The sequence below is a fragment of the Aquarana catesbeiana genome, linkage group LG03 (genome assembly GCF_042186555.1).
Source record: "Aquarana catesbeiana isolate 2022-GZ linkage group LG03, ASM4218655v1, whole genome shotgun sequence".
NCBI lineage: Eukaryota > Metazoa > Chordata > Amphibia > Anura > Ranidae > Aquarana > Aquarana catesbeiana.
The window spans coordinates 196,725,512-196,753,173 of NC_133326.1; the positions used below are offsets into that span (position 1 = coordinate 196,725,512).

Sequence of the window (27,662 nt, forward strand, 5' to 3'; positions counted from 1 at the left end):
TCCACGCCGTCATCCTCGCCTGAATTACCAGTTATGGTAAAACAAGGGTGAGCAATTGGAACAAATCAATGGTGCAACTGCTTCTCACATCTCAGCCCCTGTATATGTGACTGAAGATGTCCTTTCCTCCTTCCTGCAGGGTCTAGAAGAAAGATTAGCGGCTTTACTCGCATCCTCCATTCAAATGGATAGGAAGCGTGCTATATCCCCATCCTCCACTTCAGAACCTTTTCAAGGGGAGCAGTGGGCACAGGATGAGGTGTTACCCTCAGTCGATCAGGAGAAAAAACAAACCGATGATTCCTCTGCGGAGGAAACAATGGTAGATAAACCTTTTTCAGCCTCTCAATCTGAGAAATTGCTGATACAATCTCTTAAGAAGATGGTTTGCTACACTTTCATGCTACCCCTAACTGAGTCTCCTGAAAGCTCGGTTTCTTCCTTGGGTTCCTTAAAACCTTCTCATCCTTTGCATACGTTTCCTGCACATGCATTACTAGAACAGCTTATTTTTGCTGAATGGGATCACCCGGATAAGCATTTTCTCTCTCCTAAGAGATTTGCAATTCTTTATCCCCTGGAGGAGAGATTCTCCAAAAGATAGAAAATACCAGCAGTTGATGCTGCGATTTCCAATGTGAATAAAGGCCTAACTGGACAAGTAGACAATGCACAAATGCTAAAGGATCCAACAGATAAAAAGTTGGAATCCCTGTTAAAATCTACTTTTTCCATGGCAGGTGCCATTACTCAGCATGTAGTCGCTGCAATAGGCGTCTGTCAATCACTAAAGGACCAATTTAAACAGGCCCTTAGAGAGATTCCTGCACAACAAGCTCGGTAATTGGCTGAACTACCAAAAGCATTATGCTTTGCCATAGATGCTATTAAAGATTCTTATGCTTGTGCATATGCATAGAATCTTGTGGTTAAAAAATTGGTCAGCTGAAGCACCATGTAAAAACCTCCTAACTGGGTTCCCTTTTCATGGGGAGTGACTATTTGGAGAAGACTTGGACAAATATATCCAAACAATTTCTAGTGAGAAAAGTACTCTTTTGCCAGTCAAAAGAAAGTATAAATGCCCTTCATTTAAACGGGCTCTTTCCCCTACACCAGGGGCTTCCGCCTCTAGGCAGTGGTGACGGCTTCCGCCGTCAGACTCTAGCGGAAAATCTCAGAGTCAGACCCAGGCTCAAAAGAAGTCCTGGGGTCAGGAAACCTGCAAAGCTGAATCCTAAAGCCTCATCATGAAGAGGCAAGACTTCTGCAGTTTTCAGAAGTCTGCAAAGAGGAAATTCAGTACAGATGGGTCTTTTCCACGGTAACACTGGGGTACAAACTGGAATTTCTGGACTTTCCACTGTCTCGCTTCCTGAGGTCAAGCGTTCCCAAAGATCCAGAGAAAAGACAATCTCTGTTTCAGGCACTAGACTGATTAATATCTCAAGGGGTGATCATACAGATCCCCACAAAAGAGCAAGGTCTGGGGTTTTATTCAAATCTTTTCATGGTACCAAAACCAAATGGAGGCGTCAGACCCATTCTAGATCTAAGAAATCTAAATCAGTACCTGAAGATCCACTCCTTTCACATGGAGACGATCAGGTCAGTAGTTTCTATCCTTCTAGGAGGAGAACTTCTGGCATCAGTCGACATCAGGGATGCATATCTGCATGTCTCTATATTTCCCGTGCATCAAAAGTTTTTGCGGTTCGAGTTAGAACAGCAGCATTTCCAGTTTGTAGCCCTGCCCTTTGGGCTAGCCACAGCACCCCGGGTGTTCACCAAAATGCTGGCCTCACCTCTAGCCAAGTTAAGGGCACAGGGCATAACAGTCATAACGTACCTAGATGATCTATTGCTAATAGATCAGTCGGTGGCTTCTTTGGAGCAAAGCGTACGCACTACAACCAATTATCTGGAAAGTTTGGGTTGGATTCTCCACCTATCAGAAATCTTCCTTAATACCGCTAAAAAGGCTGGAGTACTTGGGTCTGATCATAGCTACAGCCCAGGAAAAGGTGTTCTTGCCTCCGGCAAAGATCAACTCCATAAGAGAGCTGGTGTGGATGGTCAGGTCAAATGGCGATCCCCTCCATTCGCCTTTGCAAGAGGTTGCTAGGAACCATGGTGGCTTCATTCGAAGCAGTTCCCTATGCCCAGTTTCATTCAAGACTGTTGCAAAACAGTATCCTGTCTGCTTGGAACAAAATATTTCAAGCTTTAGACTTGCCAATGCAGCTGCCCCAAGAGTGTCCCAAAGCCTCACTTGGTGGTTACTAACCCAGAATCTGCTGAAAGGAAAATCCTTCAGACCAGTCACCTGGAAAGTGGTAACGACGGATGCCAGCCTTTCAGGCTGGGGAGCAGTACTAGAAAAGACAACTGTCCAGAGACAGTGGGACAGTAGTCAAGAACTGAAAGTACCTTGCCCATCAATATCCTAGAGATTCGGGCAGTACGTCTGGCTCTAAGGGCCTGGACTTTCGGGTTACGGGATTGTCCTGTCAGGATTCAATCTGGCAATGCCACAGCTGTGGCCTATATCCATCACCAAGGGGGCACCAAAAGTCTGTCAGCGCAGAGAGAGGTGAACCATATTCTAACTTGGGCAGAAAGGAATGTTCCATGCCTATTGGCAGTCTTTCATTCCGGGAGTAGAGAATTGGCAGGTGGACTACTTGAGTCGCCAGCAGTTATTCCCAGGGGAATTGTCTCTTTACCCCAACATATTTCGGCTGTTTGCCAAAGATGGGGGACACCGGACATAGATCTTCTAGCGTCCAGGTTCAACATGAAGTTAGTCAACTTTGCGAACAGAACAAGGGATCCATTCGCATGCGGAACGGATGCGTTGGTGACCCCATGGGATCTGTTCTCACTGATCTATGCATTCCCCCCTCTTTAGTTGCTGCCTCGACTTCTTTGCAGGATCAAGCTGGGAAGAAAGCTGGTAATTCTGGTGGCACCAGCATGGTCCAGAAGGTCATGGTATGCAGAAATCGTAAAGATGGCAGTGGAGGGCCCATGGTCCCTCCCACTACGGCCAGATTTGCTCTCCCAGGGACGATATTCCATCCTTCCTTACGGTCTCTAAATTTAATGGTTTGGCTATTGAAACCCACATTCTAAAGAAACATGGGCTTTCTGGGTCAGTTATCTCTACCCTGATTAATGCAAGGAAGCCAGCTTCCAGAACTATATATTATAGGGTCTGGAGGGCTTATGTTTCCTGGTGTGAATCCAAGGGTTGGCACCCTTGGAGATATATCATAGGCAGAATTATTGCCTTTCTACAATTAGGGGTAGAAATGAAATTGACTTTGAGTACTATTAAGGGCCAAGTCTCAGCTTTATCAGTCTTATTTCAAAGACCACTTGCTACACATTCTTTAATCCGGGGTTTTATGCAAGGGGTAACGTGGCTTAATCCGCCCGTCAAACCTCCCTTGAACCCTTGGAACTTGAATTTAGTTTTGTCTGTGTTACAAAAACAGCCATTTGAACCAATGCAACATATTCCCTTAGTCCTTCTTACAAGGAAGTTCGTATTTTTGGTTGCTATATCCTCAGCAAGGAGGGTTTTGGAATTGGCTGCTTTTTCTTGTAAAGAGCCATATTTACGCCCTCGTCCAGACTTTTTGCCAAAAGTGGTCTCAGGTTTTCACCTGAACCAAGATATTGTCCTGCCATCGTTTTTTTCAAAACCATGTTCCAGGGAAGAAAGATCACTACATTGTCTTGATGTGGTGAGAGCAGTGAAAAGCTATTTAAAGGCAACTGCTCAGATTCGTAAGACTGATGTCTTATTTATTCTGCCAGAAGGTCCTAAGAAAGGACAGGCAGCGTCGAAATCCACTGTCGCTAAGTGGATTCGGCAAGTGATAATTCAAACTTATGATTAAAGGGGTAAGATTCCCCTTTTCAAGTTAAGGCGCATTCTACCAGGGCAGTTAGTGCTTCTTGGGCAGTGCGTCATCAGGCCTCCATGGCTCAGATCTGTAAGGCCGCAACTTGGTCTTCAGTGCATACAGTCACACAATTTTATCAAGATAATCAACAGAACCGTGCTAGCAGATACATTAAATAAGAATAAATCAGTGATCTAGAGAAATATGAAAAACTAATCTCATAAATTTAACAAGTAAAAAACACAGTGTATAATCCGACCCAGATTATAATACCTGGATACCATATGTGACATAAATTATAAATTATATTAAAATAAGTAAGTGAATAATGATGACTTAAATAAGAATGGTGTCTAAAAATAAAAAAGGCTTTAAGATAAATTAAATCCTCAGATGGTGATTAAAAGTTCATCAGTAGACACCCAGTGAAATCCACCACCTATAAAGATGTACGCTCACCAAAAGTAAGCTTTAACTCAGCTTATATTGAAAATCCACTCTGCGGGGACACCACCATCTGTCTCATCACAGAAACACGGATGACCGGAACTCTCCGTCCAGAGGAAACGAATGGTCAGCAAGGAGAACCCAAGAAAATGAAAAATACATTCTCCATAGTGTGAATCCGCATAATCAATTTATTAAAATGAAGGAAAATTGCACTTACATAAAAAGTACGATTAAAAGCATGTATATGGAACAGCCGGCCGGCCTGCATGCACCCGTTCACACTGGGATGGAAACAATGACGTCAGCGTGTCTGCCTTCCGACGTACGTTTCGTCCTAATGGACGTTGTCATAGGAACGGGGAACACAATTTTATCAGCTGGATGTAAGAAGGCATGAGGATAATCGCCTTCAGGCGCAGTGTGCTCCAGGCAGCAGTGTAGATCCTCAAGTTTTGGGGGTACCCTCCGGGTTGTGTCTCCCTCCCCTCAAGTAGCATTGCTATGGGACGTCCCATTAATTAATTACTTAAGGCTCTGTGTCCCATGATGTACGATAAAGAAAATAGGATTTTTATAACAGCTTACCTGTAAAATCCTTTTCTTGGAGTACATCATAGGACACATAGGCCCCTCCCCTCTTTTTTGGGATTCAAGCATATTGCTTTGCTACAAAAACTGATGTGCTCCTGGAAGGAGGAGGGGTTATATAGGGAGTAAACTTCTTGGATTGGATATAACCAGTGTCCATCACCTGAAGGTGGCATATAACCCATTAAGTAATTACTTAAGGCTCTGTGTCCCATGATGTACTCCAAGAAAAGGATTTTACAGGTAAGCCGTTATAAAAATCCTATTATTAAATCAGGTTAAATGTGTATTAACATTTACATGTACTGCCTGCGACACAGCTTTCTGCTTTTCTGGGGACAATTTTGAAAAAAAAACAATATTTTTAACTTATTGCTATAATAAATATCCCCCAAAAATTAAAAAACAAAACAAATTTCTTCATCAGTTTAGGCCAATATGTATTCTTCTACATATTTTTGGTATAAAAAAAAAAAAACTGCAAAAAGGGTATAGTGATTGGTTTGGGCAAAAGTTATAGCATCTACCAAATAGGGAATAGATTTATTGTATTTTTTTTTTTTTTTTTTTTACTAGTAATGGCGGCGATCTGCGATTTTTAGCGGGACTGCGACATTGAGGCAGACAGATCGGACACTTTTGACACTTTTTTGGGACCATTGACATTTATACAGCAATCAGTGTTATAAAAATGCACTGATTACTGTGTAAATGTCACTGGCAGGGAAGGAGTTAATACTATGGTGGGTGATCAAGGGGTTAACTGTGTTCATTCATGTGTGTTTCTAACTGTGGGGGGATGGGACTGACTGGAGGAGGAGACAGATCGCTGTTCCTAATTACTAGGAACAGCGGGTCTGTCTCTCCTTCCCTGTCAGAATGGGGATTTGTGTGTTTACATACACAGATCCCCGTTCTGGCTCTCGTGCCCACAATCGCGAGTGGCCGGCAGACATTGCACCTGCCAGCCACGCGCATCAGGTCCCCTCCTGTGCAGCGGGCATGCGCGAGCCTGCTATGGCTCTTAAAGGAGCCGACTTACAGGCCGTATAATGACAGTGGGGAAGCATTCATTATGTTCTTGATAGCCACATTTGATCTCATGTAACCCACTGGATCTCAACTATTTGTAAATGTACCCAGCAGGGTTTATTTTACGGCATACATTTGCTTCTTGTAGTAAGTTTATCATAACAATTTTAGTGTTTTGGCAAATTCTAAATTGTATAAAACTTATCATTATGTATTTTTAGCTTAGTTTCCTAGTTCAGACTTGGAAGAAGATTTTCCAGTCGCTGTCACTTGCAACTGGCATGAATTGTTCCAGCATTGTTACATAATTTTATACACACAATTTAAAGGACCAGTCCACTCAAAATGTATATCTCAGTTACAAGTGAAGTCAAATGTTCTTAAATAATTGGCCTCCCAAATCTTTGACGACTCGAGTAGCAAGATCTCCCTGCTATGACTGATGGCTCTATTCACACGCACCTTTACTTCTGGAGTATTTCCAGCCACCACTGGAGGTTTCCAATCCTTTTGTTACATTTATAAAATTATGATACAATAGTGTGTAGTAGGACCCCTCCTAATTGCTGCAGGAGGTATTCATTCTTTCCTACTTAAGTGCAGCTCAAGAGTCCTTTTCATTGGGATCCTCAGGAGAAATAACACTAAGGTAGTAAAAAAACACTCCAAGAGAAACAACAGTAAGGTAGTATAAAACAAACCTTAAACTATCACTGCACATCACCATTATATACACCTATTCTTCTCTAACCTCAGGTTGTTAAGTGCTGGTAGATCAGTATATAAAAACTTAAGGTACAGGTCATCTTTAGGTTGCAGAACACACACAGCTAGTGGCAATCAGGTAATCACTGTGAAACAAACATTGACTCCACCCGAGCCCTCTTTATACTTAGTGCTAGTTCACACCAGATGCAGTTCTGTGCGCTTTTTTTCTGCACTAAGTGCTAGTTCACACCAGATGCAGTTCTGTGCGATTTTTTTCCTGCACTAAGTGCTAGTTCACACCAGATGCAGTTCCGTGTGCTTTTTTCTGCACTAAAAATGCATGCAGTGTTTTCCATGTATTCCAATTGCTCTAATTCACACCAGTGCAGTCATTTTTCTGTCAGTTTCCAGTGCAGAAAAAAAAGTAGAGCGTTCTGCATTTTTTCTGCACAGAACTGTTCTGGAACCTAGCAAATTGTATCAAAAATGCACTGGAACTGCATGTGGTGTAAACTGTAAGCAAAAACTGATCCGGAACGTATCCGAAGTTCATTTTTGCTGTGTGAACTGGCCCTGAAAATGCATGCACAGTGTTTTCCATGTATTCCAATGGCTCACACCAGTACAATCAGTTCCAGTCAGTTTCCGGTGCAGAAACTGACTGGAAACTGACTGGAACTGACTGCATTTGTGTGAACTAGAGCCATTGGAATACATGGAAAACACTGTGCATGCACTTTTAGGGCTAGTTCACACCACAAAAGTGCAGAAAAAAAGTACATGGAACTGCATCTGGTGTGAACTGGCCCTTATTGACATCACCATGGCACTCATTAGCAGTGGCCCTGTTCTACTATTAATCGCAGCTTGGCCAAGCCTAGAGCAGTTGTAGGCAAGTATATGCAAAATTTAAAAAGCCAGGTAAAGGTTAGGCTGTTGTTTAAAAAAGGTCAAGTTTAGGGGCACTTTGGGCTTTCTCCAACTTCCATGAAAAGCTGACATATTAGCTTTGGGTAGATTTACCCTTTAATCAATTTTGTTTTACATATTTTGCAGGAAAAAAAAAATCAAATCAGTTGGTGGGGCACTGCCCTCCTACAATTTTGCCACTTTTGTACAGGCCAGCTAGGTCTTTCCAAAAAATCTGGATATATCGTCTGTTTTATGAAATCCACTAAGCAGAAAATGATTGTTCTAAAAGGGATGTTTGAAAGGCCTCATTATTTTCACATGAATAGTAAAACACCCCTGCATGTGGCCAGCTTTAGACTACAGCAGCATGTGTTCCTATTTTACTATGAATGCATGCTGATATATTTACCAACAGCTGATGAGTGGATATGTCATCTTAAGTGTTGCTTCTTTTAGCAACAATTCTGATAAAGAGACAGGCAATGTGCAGTCAGCTAGGTCCTGTGTAATATTAGTTTTGAAGACAGTGTCTCTGTAAAGTAAATCTGTCAAGAAAGAAATATGGTGGCTGTAGTTGTTGACCTTCTGAAAATGCTAGTACGTTAACCCACTAACTTCATGTGCAGATCAGGATATAAAAACACAAAAACTTCACCAGTTCATGTGCTGGTCAGAAAAAACAGGAAAGGTGTGGAAAAATCAAAGATCCTTTTCAATCACTGACCCTGAACAAATAGTATAGTGACTGAAAAGATTGAAGCCAGACTATCAGCATGACAGCCAAGAAACTAGTAATGGCAGACTCCATATTTCTCTTGTTATAGTTTTCATTTTAATAGTTTGAATGAAAGTTTAAAATAAACATTTTCATTGCAAGGGGTACAAAGATGTGCAACCTATGCTTGGCTTATTCCAAAACATTTTTTTTATCAGCAAAAAACACATTGCTGGCACCTCTCTGCTGACCTTTCTAGCTTGGTACATTTGCATTACTTGATCAAATAGCATATAACATAATAGTGTGAATATATTAATAAGATACTCATATAATAAAATAATTTACTGTGAATTATTTTACATTAAAGATGAGCATCAGGGCACATTATATAACTTCTGTTAATTAAAGCAGACCTTTACCCCAAAAGACTGTGTGCATGCACCTAGCTCCATTCCCCTCCTTCTACCACTCTGTTTTTTTTTTTTTTTTGTACATTCTAGAGGAGAACAATGTTGTGCATGCATGCACAGATGCGCTGAAGGGCTTTTTCAGGCTTTAGGACCTGGCAGAGGATTTCAGCACATCTGTGCATGCACACAGGGCACAGTCAAGGAGGCCTGCACCCCTTTTTCTGCGCTTGCATGGGCATAACTTGGTTTATGCACAGATGTGGCACAGGTCTCCACCAGGTCCCGAAGGCCAGGCAGAGCCCTTCAACAAATCTGCATGCATGCTGGACAATCAAGTTTGGCACTGCCGGAGGAAAAGGGCAGAGCCATGGTCAAGGGAACTAAAGCTCCCCTTTAAGGAATGAAAACCACAGTTGAAATTAAAAGGTGTTTGTACTCCAACACAAACTTGCATTATGTTAACTTATCCCAGATGGATAAATAAAGAGAGATAGAAGGGCTAAAATATATTCCTTGACAATATACTACTTCATACTCCCTCTAGTGCTTTAGTGCTGCTTATACTTTGGCAACTTGATCACTGATGAAGGCAAAAATCATTGCTGATTGACTGATTCTTCTGTTTAGCAAAGATCATAAGACTAAAGACCTAAACTTTTCGTCATGTTACCAGCACTGATGAGAGTTCAGACTAATGGTTTTCAACATGAAAGGTTAGCATTTCAACTCTTATAGCCATACCAACAAAAAAGCTTTGGAGGAAACTTGTATAAACATATTAGTAGGCTGCAGTTGCAGACCTCTCTTAAATTATTATTATACAGGATTTATATGGCGCCAACAGTTTACACAGCGCTTTACAACATTAGGGCAGACAATTACAATACAATTCAATACAGGAGGAATCAGAGGGCCTTGCTCGTTAGCGCCTTACAATCTAGGAATTATTACCGTGTTTCCGCAAAAATAAGGCCTACTGTGATTTTCCGCAATATAAGCCCTACCACGAAAATAAGCCCTCGTTTAAAGTTCTGGTAGAGTGCTGGAATCCACTCCATTACAGTAGTGTATGGCGTAGACTGTGTGATCCAATTGTGCCAAGTACAGTACCTTCAGAACAGCTGATCTCCTGCTCCTCTCTTCCCAGCTGTCAGCTGGGGATTTGCCCCCCCCCCTGCAGTGCTCGGAGCAGTGAGGAGAGGTCCGGCGGGCTAAGGGAGCGGTGGTCCCCCTCTCCAAGCTGTCAGCGGGGGATCTCGGCCCTTCCCTGTGCAGAGCTCTGGCGGGCTAAGAAAGTGGCGAGCTGCTCTCAGCTGATCTCCCCCTCTCCAAGCAGCCATCGGGGGATCTCGGGCCCTCCTCCCTCTGCAGAGCTCTGGTGGGTCATGGAAGCAGCAAGCAGCGCTCAGCTGATCTCCCCTTCTCCAAGCGGTCAGCGGGGGATCTTGGGCCTCCTCCCTCCGCAGAGCTCCAGCGGGTCACAGAAGCGCCCAGCGGCGCTATAAGAAGATATGTGGCACTACACTATTTGCATTGTGTGATACTGTAACGGAGTGGATTCCAATATTCTACACGCACTTTTACACAGGGGATTCCTGACAGACAGGGAGGGAGAGAGACAGCACATGGCATGATAAGACCTACCCCAAAAATAAGCCCTACTGTGCCCTTTGTTGCCAAAAATAATATAGGACCTGGGCTTATTTTCAGGGAAACCAGGTCGTTTCCTAGCATCCATAATAATCTATTGACTTCCAGTGCTTTTACTAAAAAAGCTATTCAAAGCTTGAGTTTGGACTCCCTTCACTTGGTTCTTGCATGTTCTTGGTGTTTGTACTTAAAAAAAAAATTACTAGCATTTTCATATTGAGGTCAACAATGGCAATCCGCATATTAATCTCAGTACAGTTTTATACCTCCAAAAATAGACAGCCATTGCTGACCACCTTCTGAAGATGTTAGTTGCCTGACTGTTCCTAGCAGTTTTAAAAGCGAGAGCGAGTGAAATCAAAGCTCTTTATCTGCATACTTGCTAACAGTTTACACCCAGCAGTTTAAGGTAAATCAGCAGGCATACATATGTTTTTTCGTGACAAGTAATCAGTCCTGTGATATAAAATATATCACAGGACTGATTATCACAAATATAAAATAATCAGCTTGATAAACATACTAATGTCTTTTTTTAAACACCTGCATTTATAAAACATTTGCAGAGCTTTTTATACTATTAAACTGTATGCACATTACATTTTGTGCCAAACAGGTCAAAGTAAAATTTTATTTGTTTTTGTTTTTTCAGGTCAAATGTTATTCATTCATACAGAATAGAGTAAATCTGATAAATATTCATACAAAATGTACCCTAGGGTACTTGGAACCTAAACAATGATAAGCTAAGTGGAGATGCCGCCCACTATAAGGGCAGGGTGTATTCACAAAGAGCTATACCGAACAAAAACACAGAAAATAAAAAATAAAATGTAAACACCTATCTCAAAAGATTCCTCCCCAGAACTTCGTCAGATCTCTATCGGCTCACATGAATCCTTTCAGACTGTGTTCACCTCATCTTTGCTGTATATTTGGGTGTGGAGTGTTCAGCAGTATACATAGCCTATGGTGCAGTCTACCAACTTTTACTTGGCAGTAGAACAGCAGCTTCATGAGCTCCCATCACTGTTCCTGCTGCAGCAGAGACCCTTATCTGGTATTCATTCTTATCTGTGGTATACAGACTGTCAAATATCAATTGTCAGCTTGTCTACACTGACTCAGTCATCCAGCAGTGTACTGACTTACTGGCCCTCAGGAATTCCTGTATTTTGCTTCTACTACATTCACCCATACTGCATTCGCTCATTCACCTACAAGGTGCAGTATCACCTCATCCAGGACCCTGAGTTGTCTGTATATGTGTGACATGGACTGCTGTCCACACAGCATGCCGGTGCTGTATATAGGGGATCCATCTTGCAGGGGGGGATTATCCACATGGTCTTAGCTCTTCGGGAGGGCTGCTTTGAGCTTTATCACCTAGGGGATTTAGTTTTGAGGATGGATAACCTTTTTTAAGGGGGAGGTTGTAGGTACGCGGGTGGGGAATATGTGTGGGTGTGGGGGCTTTTTTGCAGGGAGTAGCAATCTTGTTTGTTGCTGTGATGGTTTCTATTCATAATAAACACATTTTTTGAGGAGATCTCTGGGTGTTCACATTTTATTTTTTATTTTCTGTGTTTTTGTTACTAAATCTGATAAATATTGCCTATTTAGGTCACTAGATGGAGCTGATGACCATAGGAAATAAATACCTATTTTCTATAGTCATCAAATCCATCCTGTTGCCATGTTGCGATATTTTCCTGCAGTTTCACAGGATGAATAGATCTGCATGTTTTTTTTATAAACACACTCCTTGTTTTAAATATTTACTCCTCACAAGAATTTGGCGACATGGAGAGTTGTTGAGGTGTAACCTGAAATATCTGCCTGTGCTCTGAAGCTCAAAATACTGGGATACAGAAATATATGTAATTGTGTTTTCTCACTTATGACCCTTATGATTCTGATTTATTGTAAATGTTGCATGCTTGGTACTAGGCAATAGAGAAATGCCATTCATAGTTCAGACCTAATGCTAAAGACAAATGTACTCAAAAAGGCAGAAACAGCTTCTAATGTCATTCCTTTACTGATTAATCTTGAATACTCTTTACTTTTTGTCCTATGTGTTTATTTTACAGCCATGATTACATTGGTGAATTTACTACAAGTTATCGGGAGCTGTCCAGAGGACAGTCACAGTTCAATGTCTATGAGGCAAGTTGTATTTAATGAATGAATTTGGAGGATAAAGGACACACCATTTCTTAATCACATCATTAATAGCAAAAATGCCATTACAAAGACTGTTGAGTTCTGGATTATTTCCAAAAGTCTGCATGGAGTTTTGGGTGGATTAGGGCAGTACTATGTTAGCAATTTTCCACAGGTTAGAAAAAGTTAGAAACTGTGTATGGTAGCCAATCGGCTTCTAACTTCAGCTTGTTCAATTAGGCGTTGACAAAAAAACCTGGAAGCTGATTGGTTTCTATGCAAAGCTGCACCAGATTTTGCACTCTCCAGTTTTAGTAAATCCACCTCCAAGTGCAGGAAGAGCAAAAGAAGATCATAATCTGCTATCTCCCTTCCATATGACAATGCTGTTTAGGTAAATGTTTGAATTTTTCTTTATATGATAATAGCCCTTCTCTCTTATGGTTAATACCTAAAGACACATTTTATGTAATGTGTGCAAAACATATAAAAGAAAGTCAATGAATAATGGAGACTAGACCCAGAATTTTCCAAGTATTGTTACATGAAAAGATAGGGCCATCATTTCCGATTCCATGAGCACATTTTTAATGAGCTGGGAAGCCTGGGCTAAATAGCTTCTGCCCTTAGTTTTGACATGCAACTACTCTACCTGTGATAGGGCCATTTCCTGCAGTCCCCTCAGATTACCCATATTTGTCACACCACCCTCCATTCCACCCTCTCCCTCTGTCCCATCATTCCACCCTCTCCCTCTGTCCCATGTCTGACCCTCAACCTCTATTTTCCTGGACATTTACCCTCCCCGCCACCCTGTTGGAGGTTCTTCTATTTTGTTTATGACCTGATATTCTTTATTGTTTTATGTTGACTGAAAGGTGTTTTGTATGGATTCATTTCTTTATCGTACATCACGAGACACGGAGACACAGTAATTACTGTATGGGTTATATAGCACCTTCAAGTGATGGACACTGGCACACCCTAGACAGAAAGTTCAACTCCCCATATAAGCCCTCCCCTTACCGCGAGTACCTCAGTTTTTTCGCCAGTGTCTTAGGTGTCACAAGTAAAGATGTGCTGTGCTGAGCTCCGCTGGAGAAATATTTGCTGGGGCAAGCCATGAAACCGGATCCATTCAAATGTGTCTTTTCAGGCCGAATTGAATGATACCCGGGCCTCGTGGCGGAAGAAACGAGGTTTTGCCTGTAACACTTCTCTCTTTAGAGAGCTTGACCCCGGGATCCAGTGCTTTGGTTTTTTCAGCCATATTTCCTGGTGGGGTGCTTTACAGGTCCATGGGTGTGGAACCCCTGATAAAAAGGGGCCCCGGTCCCTGAAGGTTTTTTAATGGAGCCCACCATGAGTGGTAAAGATTGGGTCTGTTTGGTTTTACCACAGAACCCTGCAGCTGGATAAGGTAAGGGAGATTCCTAAGGAATTTTTCTAATTCTTGTGGGTTTTCTCCTTTAAGTAAATGTTGTCATGCCTGAAGTCGCCACCGGGGGCTGTCAAGAGCACATACCTGTTCTATGCTTGTCAGTCTTGCTCTGTGTCCATACATGCTGCACACTTCCTCCAGCCCAAGCCCCAGGTAAGACGTGGGAAGGGTTTTTTTTTCTTCCAAATGTCTCCCACCTGGACAGAGGTACCTCTTCTCTCCAGGAGGCAGAAGGAGCATAGGCCAGTCAGCGGTATGCCGCACCACTGCCACCATTATGGCAGTTCTCCGTCCATCAGCTCTCCTCCTCCACCCCAGCCCCCCTCCACATGCGATCCGGACGGATCGGAGCCCACGCGCGCGGGAAAACAATCTTTTTTGATAAAAGGGGGAGGGGCATTGTGGGAAATCGGAGAAAGAGGGCATGGCTTAGCACGGCATTGACATGCCTCAGACGTTCACAAATGCAGAGCTGTGTCTGCTATAAAGTGCACCTCTTTTCAGATGCATTCAGCTGACGGATGGACACAGAGCAGACGGGGGCATGTGAGTGTTGGTGACACAGGCATTCCCAGGGCACATTTATTTAGCATCAGGCTGAGCATTAATAGCAGCGGCAGTTACTGGACTATTTGCTCAGCAGTGGGTGCATTTTTTTGGTAGTACCTCTGCATTTGTGCTTGGCACTATGACCAGAGGGAGAGGTACAAATACCTGAAAAGACAAGGGCACAAAGGGGTCGCCCTCGGGCTCTAAGGACCCTCCCTCTGCAACACCATCCCCCCCTGAAAGGCCTAGGGAGGTTGGTCAGAGTGAACCATCGGGGTAATCCAGGGTTGCAATTGCTTCCGACAGTTCAGCCCCTGTCTATATTACTGAGGAGGTTTTTTCCTCAGCCATGATTGGATTGGAGGAAAGATGTGGAAGAAAACGCATTAGGTCCCCTTCTACCACCCAGGATCCTCAAACAGGGGAACAGTGGGAGAGGAAAGATGAATCCCCCTCAGGGGACCATGAAGAGACTGATGACTCCTCTTCTGAGGGATCAAGTGGGGAAAGACCTTCTTCAGCTTCACAAGCTGAGAAATTGCTGGTGCTTTCTCTTACTGAAATGGTCCGCTCCACATTTAAGCTACCCTTAACTGAGTCACTTGAAAAGCCCACTTCTTGTTTGGGTTCACTAAAACCTCCTCAGGCTTTGCGTGCCTTTCCTGTCCATTCATTGCTGGAAAAGCTTTTGTATTCTGAGTGGGATCACCCAGATAAGCATTTTTTCCCCCCTAAAAAGTTTTCAACATTTTATCCTATGGTGGAAAACTTTACTAAGATGTGGAGTATACCAGCAATTGACACTGCTATATCCTCTGTGAATAAAAGTTTGACTTGTCCGGTTGACAATGCGCAAATGCTTAAGGATCCAACTGATAAAAAAATTGGAATTCCTGTTAAGAAACATTTTCTCCTTAGCAGGTTCAGTGGCTCAACCTGCAGTGGCAGTATGTCAATCCTTGAGAGACCATTTGAAACACGTGCTCAAGGTTTTCCCTGAACAGCAGGCCCAGGATTTAGCCGAGCTGCCAGCGGCTTTGTGTTTTGCAATTGACGCAATCAGAGATTCTATGCTTTAAACCTCTCGCCTTACGCTTGGGTTGGTACATTTGCGTAGAATCTTATGGTTGAAAAGTTGGTCATTCGAAGCGCCATGCAAAAAGCTCCTGGCCTGGCTCCTGGCCTGGTTTTCCTTTCCGCAGTAAAAAGCTGTTTGGGGATGATTTGGACAAATATAACCAAAAGATATCAAGTGGGAAAAGTACACTTTTGCCAGTTAAGAAAAATAGTAAACGTCCCTCATTTAAACGTGCTCTTTCTCCAGTGCCAGGGACATCAGCCTCCAGGCAGTCACGACGGCCTCCACTGTCAGGTTCAAGAGGTAAACCTCAGGGTCAACCCCAGGGACAAAAGAAGTCCTGGGGGAGGAAACCTATACAAGACAGAACGCTAAAGTCTCTTTATGAAGGGGTGCCCTCGCTTGTTCGAGTGGGGGGGAAGACTTCTGCAGTTCTCAAGGGTCTGGCAGGAGGAATTTCGAGACAGATGGGTGGTCTCCACAATAGCTCTAGGTTACAAACTAGAGTTACAAGAATTTCTATCTCCTCGTTTCCTCAGGTCAAATTTCCCCAAAGATCCAGAGAAAAAGAAGTCTCTCTTTTAAGCGTTGGATCGACTTTTGTCACAAAAAGTGATCATGGTGGCCCCCATGGAAGAGCAGGGGTTGGGGTTTAATTCAAACCTTTTCATCCCGGTGCCAAAACCAAATGGAGATGTCAGACCCATTCTAGAACTCAAAGATCTAAACCGGCTCCTGAATATCCTCTCTTTTCGCATGGAATCAATCCGATCAGTAGTCTCCATCCTACAAGGAGGAGAACTTCTGGCATCAATCGACATCAAGGATGCATACCTGCATGTACCTATTTTCCCCGCTCACCAGAACTATCTGTGTTTCGAATTAGAAAAACTTAATTTTCAGTTTGTAGCATTGCCTTTCGGTCTAGCTACTGCACCTCGGGTGTTTGCAAAACTTCTGGCCCTTCCTCTGGCCAGATTAAGGACTCAAGATATAACGATAATAGCATACCTAGACGACCTGCTCTTAATAGACCAGTTGGTAGCCCGCTTGGACCAAAGCATGGTCACCACAGTCAACTATCTGGAATACCTAGGTTGGGTCCTCAACCTAGAGAAATCTTCTTTAAAGCCAGTAAGAAGATTAGAGTACTTGGGTCTGGTTATAGATACAGCCCAGAAGAGGGTGTTTTTACTCCAGGCAAAGATCAGCACCATAAAGGAGCTGGTTCAGGTGGTCAGGGTGAAGAAGGGTCCTTCTATTCGCCTTTTGTATGAGGTTGTTGGGGAAGATGGTGGCTTCATTCAAAGCAGTTCCCTATGCTCAGTTTCATTCAAGACTTCTGCAAAACAGTATCCTGTCTGCCTGAAACAAGAAGGTCCAAGCACTAGATTTTCCGATGCGTTTATCACCAAAAGTGCGCCAGAGCCTCAGTTGGTGGAGGATATCCGAGGATCTGTAGAAGGGGAAATCCTTCTTACCGGTTACCTGGAAGGTTGTAACAACAGATGCCAGCCTTTCGGGTTGGGGAACAGTCCTGGAAGTGGTGTCTGTCCAAGGGAAATGGTCCAGAACCAAAAGGACCTTGCCCATCAACATTCAACATTCTTTGTTTCAAGAACAAGGGATCCACTTGCATGCGAAAAAGATGCATTGGTGACCCCATGGGATCAGTTCTCACTGCATTCCCTCCTATTCTGCTGCTACCTCGACTTCTTCGCAGGATCAAGCGGGAAAGGAAGTCAGTAGTTTTTGTGGCCCCAGTGTGGCCCAGAAGATCTTGGTATGCAGAAATATTAATGATAGCGGTAGGGGCCCCATGGACCCTACTACCACATCCAGACCTGCTATCGCAGGGAGCAGTGTTCCATCCTACTTTACAAATGCTAAATTTAATGGTTTGGCTATTGAAACCCACATTCTGAAGAATTGTGGGCTTTCAGGCTCAGTGATATCTACCTTGATTAATCAGCTCTGGAAGTCAGCTTCCAGAGTCATTTATTATAGAGTCTGGAAGGCATATGTTTCCTGGTGTGGATCCAGGGGTGGGCATCCCAGAAAGTATGTCATAGGACATAGAATTCTTACCTTTCTGCAAATGGGGTTAGAGATGAAGCTGGCCTTGAGTACTATCAAGGGCCAGGTCTCTGCCTTATCGGTATTGTTTCAACATCCACTTGCTTCGCATTCTTTGGTCTGAAGCTTTATACAGGGGGTAATGCGGCTTAATCCACCGGTTAGAGCACCCCTGAACCCTTGGGACTTGAATTTAGTTCTGTCGGCATTACAGAAACAGCCTTTTGAGCCAATGCATCATATTCCCTTGGTCCTTTTGACAAAGAAGCTAGTTTTTCTGGTAGCCATTTCTTCTGCAAGAAGGGTATCAGAATTGGCGGCTCTTTCTTGTAAAGAGCCATATTTAATCATTCAAAAGGATAGAGTAGTATTGCGTCCTCATCCTAGCTTTCTGCCAAAGGTGGTTTCAGGTTTTCATCTAAACCAGGATATTGTTCTACCTACATTTTTTCCAGAACCCTGTTCTACGGAAGAAAAGTCGCTACATTTTCTGGATGTAGTTAGAGCAGTCAAAATCTATTTGAAGGCGACTGCTCAGATTCAGAAAACAGATGTTTTGTTTGTGTTGCCTGAAGGTCCTAGATCAATCTACTATTGACAAATGGATTTGGCAAGTAATTATTCAAGCTTATGCTTTGAAGAGGAAAGTTCCACCTTTTCAAAACAAAGTGCACTCCACCAGGGCTGTTAGTGCTTCTTGGGCAGTGCATCACCAAGCCTCCATGGCTCAAATCTGCAGGGCCGCAACTTGGTCTTTGGTCCATACATTCACCAGATTCTATCAGGTGCATATCAAGTGCATGAGGATATCACCTTTGGGTGCAGAATGCTGCAGGCAGCAGTATAGGCCCTCAGGTCTGATTGCACCCTACTTTTGTTTGTGTCTCCCTACCCTCAGATAGCATTGCTCTGGGACATCCCATACAGTAATTACTGTGGCTCTGTGTCCCGTGATGTACGATAAAGAAAATAGGATTTTTATAACAGCTTACCTGTAAATTCCTTTTCTTGGAGTACATCACAGGACACAGAGGTCCCTCCCCTCTTTCTGGTTACACGTGTATTGCTTTGCTACAAAACTGAGGTACTCCCGGTAAGGGGAGGGGTTATATGGGGAGTTGAACTTCCTGTCTATGGTGTGCCAGTGTCCATCACCTGAAGGTGCCATATAACCCATACAGTAATTACTGTGGCTCTGTGTCCTGTGATGTACTCCAAGAAAAGGATTTTACAGGTAAATCCTATTTTCGTTGCTCCTACTTTTCTCTGTCTTCAGTATATTATTTTCCATAATTTTTTATATTAAACAAGCACAGAAGTGTAATCTAGAGTGTACACATGGAGAACAGTTTCAAGCCAATGAGCAATAACTATTATCCATGTATTATAAATCTAAGTGCCCAAGGTCAGTCAATTCATAATGCATAAAACGTTTTCAGCTTTAAATGTCTGACCAGTTAAGTATTAACATTTAAACTAATACTGTGAATACTACATTTTCTTATACTACAAGAACAATACAGTCATAAAACAAGAATATTTTTGATTTGTAATCCCATTACTCATTTATATAAAAATGCATCTGTGCCTGAGTTGATACAGAGGGTGAGAAAATTTTGCTTACGAGCATTTGCAGTAGTCCCAGACATCACTGAATTATTAATTTCTAATCAACATCATGTCTTTCCTATGTTTTAATTGCTACTCATCCGCTTTTAAACTCAGTTTTAAAAAGATCGAAAAGATTTTCCATATGTGAACAATTATTAAGTCTATCTAACTGTAGATAATTAAGATGTTACCAGTAAGATGTTGTGAGGACTGCAGGCATGCTTAGTAGAAACTCCACTTGAACTGTTTTTCACTGTAATAATAAGCACAAACTGTTCTAATGAATATGAAATCTACTTGGCAGAGAAAATGCTTTATTTTAAGATGACATTTATAAAGATATAAATTATTTTTAGTGTGATATTTATTATTTGCTATATCACAAACTGTAATATGTTTATAGGTAATAAATCCCAAGAAAAAAGGGAAGAAGAAAAAATATCTGAATTCTGGAACTGTAAGTAACATTATTGGTTACATTAATATATTTTCTCATTTTTTGTTGTTGTTAAATATGAGTATTTTGTTTAAAAAATGTAAAAAAAAAAATGTTAGATCCACTGGCAAATTCAAAGGAATTCTGGCAGGAAGTCCTTTGTTTACAGTTTAGCAAATTGACGTTTCAGCAAAATGGTACAAATTGCAGAAAAAACAATTAGTCAAATGTGCATGACCTGCTGCAAACTCTGCTTTAAGAACTTCTTCACTCATCCATATTGATAAATATGACTGTAACCAAAAAGTACTAAGTACAAAAGCCGTTGTCTTAATTTGCACTTCTGATCTTTTTGTAACAGTATGGGAAGGCAAATTACTAAAGACTTGGTATCTTAAAACAGACATATGAGAGGCTGTCATTATAATGCATTAATTCAAGTTCCTTCAGTTTGGACTTCTTAGAATTCTTTATGGAAATGATATTTCATAAAAAGAACGTACGACAAGACAATGTTAAAGGTGACTTTGCTCTGCATTGATCATGGAAGCAAAGAAGTGTAAGATATTCATAAAGGAAAATATGTAGTTTGAATAGATGATTAGAGGTTTAAAATTAACCTTAGGTCACAAGTCATATATGTGAGACAAAAATGTTTTCTTACAAATTCCTTATTTTAAAGTGGACACCTGCATTAGCCTAAAATCTAACAGCTATTAATAATGTCCCAGTTAATGTTGTACATATAATTGGAATTTGGGTTTCTTCGTATTGCTCTAAAAATCTTTACTCTTTTACAACTCAACATTTATCTTATGGCATTAGCTGTCCTAGCCCAGATATTGCTGCTCAGCAACTGCTTTCAAGTTGTAATTCCTTCTGGAGAGCTCAATACTGGTTTTAACATAGATCTGTGAAGTAACTGTTCAAGTTTTATCCTATGTTGAGCCCTGTTAAAAGAGGAATGGTGTTATGCCCAAAATATGTTAGCTGTTGTTATATGACTTTTTTACTAACAATTATCTTGGATTCGTTAATCTGGTTTTGGTCTGGTGCTCCTTTCTGTATTTTTATAGCTTGAGCTACTGTTCAGTGCCCATCGAAAAGAAAAAAAAGTCTTGTTGTGTAGGAACTGCCTCATCAAAGCTATTGAGCTTGTTTGAAATTTTCCTTCATCCCACTACACATGCAAGTCTAAAAGCTCACAGCACCTTTTTGAGCATGTTGTTCTTTAACCCAGACATCTGTCTCAATTAGGTGACTAGCAATATTGGATAGAAAATGCATCAGTTTAAAGCCTCCACACTGCAAAAATAAAATGCTCTTCTAGTCTCAGGGGGCAGGGATAAAATGTATCACCAGTGTTGCCAACCCCCCAGGACTTTTTACTAACAAGAAGAAATTTACTGACAAAGCTCATTTTTTTTACTGACAAACTAACATATGACAGGAATTCCTATTAGGAAGTAGAAGAATTAATATTTAAAACATAAACAATAGGTAAATATTACCAAAGCCAGTAACAAGTAATCTGCTCGGCCTTACTATAAAAAGTCAAAACAGTGAGACAAAATGTAAGCATCAGTAGGACCTGGGGCATCCTGTGATGGAGCCACAAAACAAGTCCTGTGGGACACGTAGCATGCCATGGCAAACAATGGTGATGGTTGGGATGTGCATAACAGTGGCAGTGGCTTAAAGGGGATGATTAAACAGAAGCTAAGTCTAGTCAGTGTATACGCTGCACACATTTGCCACTGTCCTTGTACCCACATAATACTCCTAAATATTGTGCCACAAATGAGGGAAGAGAGACAGGGAAGGGGAGAGAGAAAGGAAATGGCATTTAGGTTGGTTCATATATATGCAAATTGGATGCTTTTAAACCACATCCAATTTGCATGGCATGTGAATGTGACTGGCTCTCAATAGAGCCGATTTCCACATGGCTGGTGGGCAGCAGTGCAGTTTCAAAAAGGGTCCTGTGCGTTTTTGGGTCTGGTCCAGGTTCGAAGTCAGGCAAAAATTTGCACCTGAATCACACCTGAACCGGTGAACAGAAACGTACCGGACCCCGGACTGCAAACCGCAGCCGCACATATGTGAACCCGACCCTAAAGTCCTGTGTATCAAACAAATACTGTATATAATACAGTGCAGGTCCAAAAAAGTTAAACCAATAAACCTAGCTAAGTATAGGCATAAAATCATGTGCTATCACTATGCTCTCCACAACATGACTAATAAGTGGTGTACAATGTGCATAAAATAACAACCATTTTCATGTGTTGCCAAAAAATCATATTGCTCCACCCAAAACCCAAATTTCTGTATATATATTTCAGCGTCCACATTAATTAGATGTGCAATACTATTCCTACTGTTACGATAAGGCAGGCCATACATTCTGCAATCATGCACAATGCAGGATTAATAGCCTATATAAAGAATGTGGACTTTTATTAATGTATTCATTTTAAATTATTACTGTTGTAGTTCCTGTGTATGGTGACTATATTTTATATATATGTGTGTATATATATATATATATATATATATATATATATATGTAAATTGGATATAGTATGGAAGCACAGTAGTTCACCGTGCTGTATAGAGGCATTACAGTGTATTGTTTTTTTTTTATTATGTCCATACAAAACAATGTTACAGGAAAGGGTTTGTTACTACAATAGCAGACAAGGCTCATGAGTAGGGATGAGCCGAACAACCCCCAGTTCGGTTCGCAGCAGAACATGCGAACTGGCAAAAAATTTGTTTGAACACGCGAACACCATTAAAAGTCTATGGGACATGAACATAAATAATCAAAAGTGCTAATTTTAAAGGCTTATATGCAAGTTATTTTCATAAAAAGTGTTTGGGGACCCGGGTCCTGCCCCAGGGGACTTGTATCTATGCAAAAAAAAGTTTTAAAAACTGGCGTTTTTTCGGGAGCAGTGATTTTAATAATGCTTAAAGTGAAACAATAAAAGTGTAATATTACTTTAAATTTCGTACCTGGGGGGTGTCTATAGTATGCCTGTAAAGTGGCGCATGTTTCCCATGTTTACAACAGTCCCTGCACAAAATGACATTTCTAAAGGAAAAAAGTCATTTAAAAGTATTTGCGGCTATAATGAATTGACGGTCCCGGCAATACACATAAAAGTCATTGAAAAAAAAGGCATGGGATTCCCCCACAGTCCATTACCAGGCCCTTTGGGTCTGATATGAATATTAAGGGGAACCCCAAACCAAAATAAAAAAAAATTGTGTGAGGGTCCCCCCAAATTCCATACCAGGCCCTTCAGGTCTGGTATGGATATTAAGGGGAACCCTGCGCCAAAATTTTCTAAAAAATGGCGTGGGGGTCCCCCTCAAAATCCATACCAGACCCTTCAGATCTGGTATGGGTTTTAAGGGGAACCCTGCGCCAAAATGTAAAAAAAAAATGGTGTGGGAGGCCCCCCAAAAATCTATACCAGACCCTTATCCGAGCACGCAACTGCAGGAAAAGAGGGGGGACAAGAGAGCGCGCCTTCCTCCTCCTGAACCATACCAGGCCACATGCCCACAACATGGGGAGGGTGCTTTGGGGTAGCCCCCCAAATCACCGTGTCCCCATGTTGATGGGGACAAGGGCCTGATCCCCACAAGCCTTGCCCGGTGTTTGTGGGGGTCTGCAGGTGGGGGGCTTATTGGAATCTGGAAGCCCTCCTTAACAAGGGGACCCCCAGATCCTGGCCTCCCCCCCATGTGGAATGGTAACGGGGTACAAATGTACCTCTACCATTTCACAAAAAAGTGTGAAAATGGTAAAAATTACATGACACGGCTTGGGGACAAGGCCTTTATTAACCGTTCCCAACCCGCTCCTGTAGATATACTTTGGCAGAATGGCATGGCTGCGCAAAGTAACGTACCCGTACGTAGAGGTCGACCGATATATCGGCCGATATTTGGCTTTTTTTACTTAATCGGCATCGGCCGATTGTGCTGATAAAAAAAGCCGATTATAACTTCAGCGGGACTTGCAAATGACTTCCGTAATAGAAGTCAATGCAAGTTGCCTGAAAGTTATCTGTGGAGAGGATTCCCTCCTCCCTGGGCAGCCTGCCAAGTCTGATAAGAAGATACATTGTATCTTTTCAGGTTCTTTTATCAATGAGCTGAACTCCGTGTGTAGAAGCTCTCAGTTTAACCATTTAAAGACTAAGGTGTCCTTTTATGAAAGTGCGGTAAAATACCGCTTTTCAGTTCTCAGGCATTCTCAGAGGAGATCGCTCTCCTCTGAGTGCCTGTTTATGAAAGTGTGTAGATCGCTTCTCATGTTGAGTTGAGGAGCGATCTACAAACGCCAGGAACTCCTGAGAATGGCTCCTCTCACTATAATCTCGTGTGATGTAGCGGGATTACAGTATGAGGAACCATAAAATACAAAAGTTTAACACAAATCAGCACGCATTATTCCCCAACATATTAATAAAATAATAAAGATAAATTCCCCCTACACAATATACATTAACCTAATTATAAAAAAAACATTGTTTTTATCAATATTTAAAGATCATACATGTCTCTATTTAAATGTGAATGGTGTATAGTAAATGAATGTAATGCACATATGTAATGCAGCTATACACCATTCATATAAATGCAAAATACATTTATAATCATTAAAAAAATAATTTTAATAAAGTACACAAGTATAAATATTTATTAATAAATTAAAATAAAATATATTTCATTATAGATAAACATAAAAATTGATAAACTGGTGCGATGCGAGAACACTGCGAATCCACTGCGGGTTCCCGCATCGCACCGACTCGCATGTCAGTTCACACTGCCATATGCGAATCGCTGGGGAGTGTCAATACATTGTTAACGACACCCCCAGATCAGCTTGCATATCGCACTGCGAACTGACAGTTCGGACATGAATCGGATCGCATATGTGTGAACACACATGCGATCCGATTCTGGTCCGAACAGAAAAAAGGGTCCTGTGCGTGTTTGCACCGAATGCGGTGCGATATCAGCCATACTATCTGTACAGCTGATATCGCACCGCACAGACATCGCATGTAATGTGAATGGCAGTGTGCTGCGAATAACATGCGATGCCTGTGCGATGTCCGGCATCGCACAAGTGTGAACTGGGCCTAAAAGTTAACACCCCCAAATCAGTTCGCATATCGCAGTGCGATCTGCAAACTCGGACAGTAATCGATTCGCATGGGTGTGAACACCCATGCGATCCGATTCTGCTGTGGACCAAAAAAAGGGTCCTGTAAGAGTTTGGTCCGAGGGCAATGCAAATTCAGCAATACTAACTGTATGGCTGAAATCGCATCGCACAGAGATCGGATGTGATTTTGCAGTGCAATGCGGTGCGAATCACATCCGATCTCGGACACCGCAGCAGTGGGAACTGGCCCTAAATCATATTGCATTTGCACCAAAATGGTACAGGACCCTTTATTTGGTCCGCACTGGAATCGGATCGCATGGGTGTGAACACCCATGCGATCCGATTCCTGCACCATTACATAGTTCGCACTGCGATCTGTGAAATGATCTGGGGGTGTCATTAACTTTACATTGACACCCGCAGTGGTGCGCAGATGTCAATGTAGGTGCGATGTGAAAGCCCGCACAGGAATCACGCTGGTTCACGCATCGCACAAGTGTGAACCCAGCCAGAGACGTGAACATCTAAAAAAAAAATATATATATATCTATATATATATATATAGATATATATATATATCTATATATATATCTCTATATATCTATATAGCTATATAGAGATATATATATATATAGATATATATATATCTATATATATATAGATATATATATATATCTCTATATAGCTATATAGATATATATATCTGTATAGAGATATATATATATATATATATATATAGATATATATATATATATATATATCTATATATATATATATATATAGATATATATATATATATATCTCTATATAGCTATATAGAGATATATATATATATATAGATAGATATATATATAGATATATATATATCTATCTATATATATATATCTATATAGATATATATATATATATATATATATATATATATATCTATATAGATATATATATATACACTATAAATTCCTATCCTGCTGGTTTTGGGGTGTGTAATGGTGGGGAAGGTGTGCTCTGACTGTTTGGTGAAAGAAAGAAGTCAAAAGACTTCTTGCTTTCTCCAGAATATCAGCCAGTTTCAGGCTTCTCACTCTGATTCTCCACTTCTGAAATGGTGAATCAGAAAGTGAGAATTCTGCCACAGATCGCCAGTGAGGTGCTGAGATCGCACGTTCATAAACTGGCCGTTTCTGTGAAGTCAGTTACAAATTCTCACTGTGCTGAGATAATCAGCGGAGAACAAGTTCTCCGCTGATTATCTCAGTTTCATAAACTGGTCATGAGCTGAGATCAGCGGTGAGACTCGGGATCGCCGCTGATCTCAGTTTCATAAAAGGACACCTAAATCTTTTCTGACACTTGTTGCTTACAAGTAAAAATCCTGTATGTTCTGCTAGAAAATAACTTAGAACCCCCAAACATTATATATATATTTTTTTTTAGCAGAGACCCTAGGGAATAAAATAGCGGTTGTTGCAATATTTTATGTCACATGGTATTTGCGCAGCGGTCTTTCAAACGCAATTTTTTTTAAAAAAATACACTAATGAAATAAAAAAAAAAGCAGTAAAGTTAGCCCATTTTTTTTCGTCCAAAAGTTTCAAAAGTTTTGATTACCTGTTTTTGTGTATTTAATATTTAAGATATCGTTATTTTTTTTTAAATCTAAATTATACATACAAGTGAACTGATTGGAGGTTTGTTTTGTTTAATAAATGTTTAAATGTAATAAATTTTCTGTATTACTTAAGGCTGCTTTCACACTGGAGTGGGCATGCGTTGACGGTAAAACGCTGTTAGTTTTAGCGGCGCTTTACCGTCATTTTAGCGGCGCTATTCGGCTGCTAGCGGGGCGCTTATAACCCAGCTAGCGGCTGAGGAAGGGGTTAAATGCGCCCCTGAAGCACTGCTGCCGAAACGCTTTGCAGGCGCTTCGGCAGCGGTGCGCATTCATTTCAATGGGCAGGAGTGGTGGAGGAGTGGTATACACCGCTCCAAAGATGCCGCTTGCAGGACTTTTTTAAACATCCTGCCAGCGCATCACCTCAGTGTGAAAGCACTCGAGCTTTCACACTGAGACTGCAGGGGAGCCATTTTACAGGCACTTTACAGGCGCCATTTTTAGCCCAAAAGCGCCTGAAAAATGCCCCAGTGTGAAAGGGGTCTAACTGTTAGATTTTATGAGATGAAGGGAAAAAAAAAAGAAAAAAAAAAAAAAATCGGCCTAATATATCGAGCCAAAAAAATCGGCATCTTATATCGACCATCGGTCACCGCGATTTCTAAATATCGGCATCGGTCAGAGAAAAACCCATATCGGTCGACCTCTACCCGTACGTTACTTTGAATTTGCCGCCGTGTGCGCCGTGTGCCGGGTCCCATGGACTCGATCGCCGCGGGCATACCCGCGATCGCCTCACAGAGAGGATGAACGGGGAGATGCCGTTGTAAACAGCATCTCCCCATTCTGCCTAGTGACAGTGTTACTCGATCTCTGCTCCCTGTCATTGGGAGCAGAGATCAGTGACGTCACACACACAACCCATCTCCCTGACAGAATCACTCCCCTAGGACATACTTAACTCCTCCCCGCCCCCTAGTGGTTAACCCCTTCACTGCCAGTGTCATTTACACAGGAATCAGTGCATTTTTATAGCACTGATTGCTGTATAAATGACAATGGTCCCAAAAATGTGTCAAAAATGTCCGATGTGTCCGCCATAATGTCGCAGTCA

General features: G+C 41.7%; 1 protein-coding gene across 1 annotated transcript in view; it reads left to right on the forward strand.

The window, feature by feature from the left end:
• CPNE8 (copine 8) overlaps positions 1 to 27,662 on the forward strand; it is a 442,845-nt gene that overhangs the window by 308,139 nt on the left and 107,044 nt on the right. The window contains exons 11-12 of the mRNA XM_073619694.1: positions 12,476 to 12,551; positions 19,707 to 19,760. Of these exons, the coding sequence (XP_073475795.1) occupies positions 12,476 to 12,551; positions 19,707 to 19,760 (130 nt within the window). The remainder of the gene's footprint in view (positions 1 to 12,475; positions 12,552 to 19,706; positions 19,761 to 27,662) is intronic.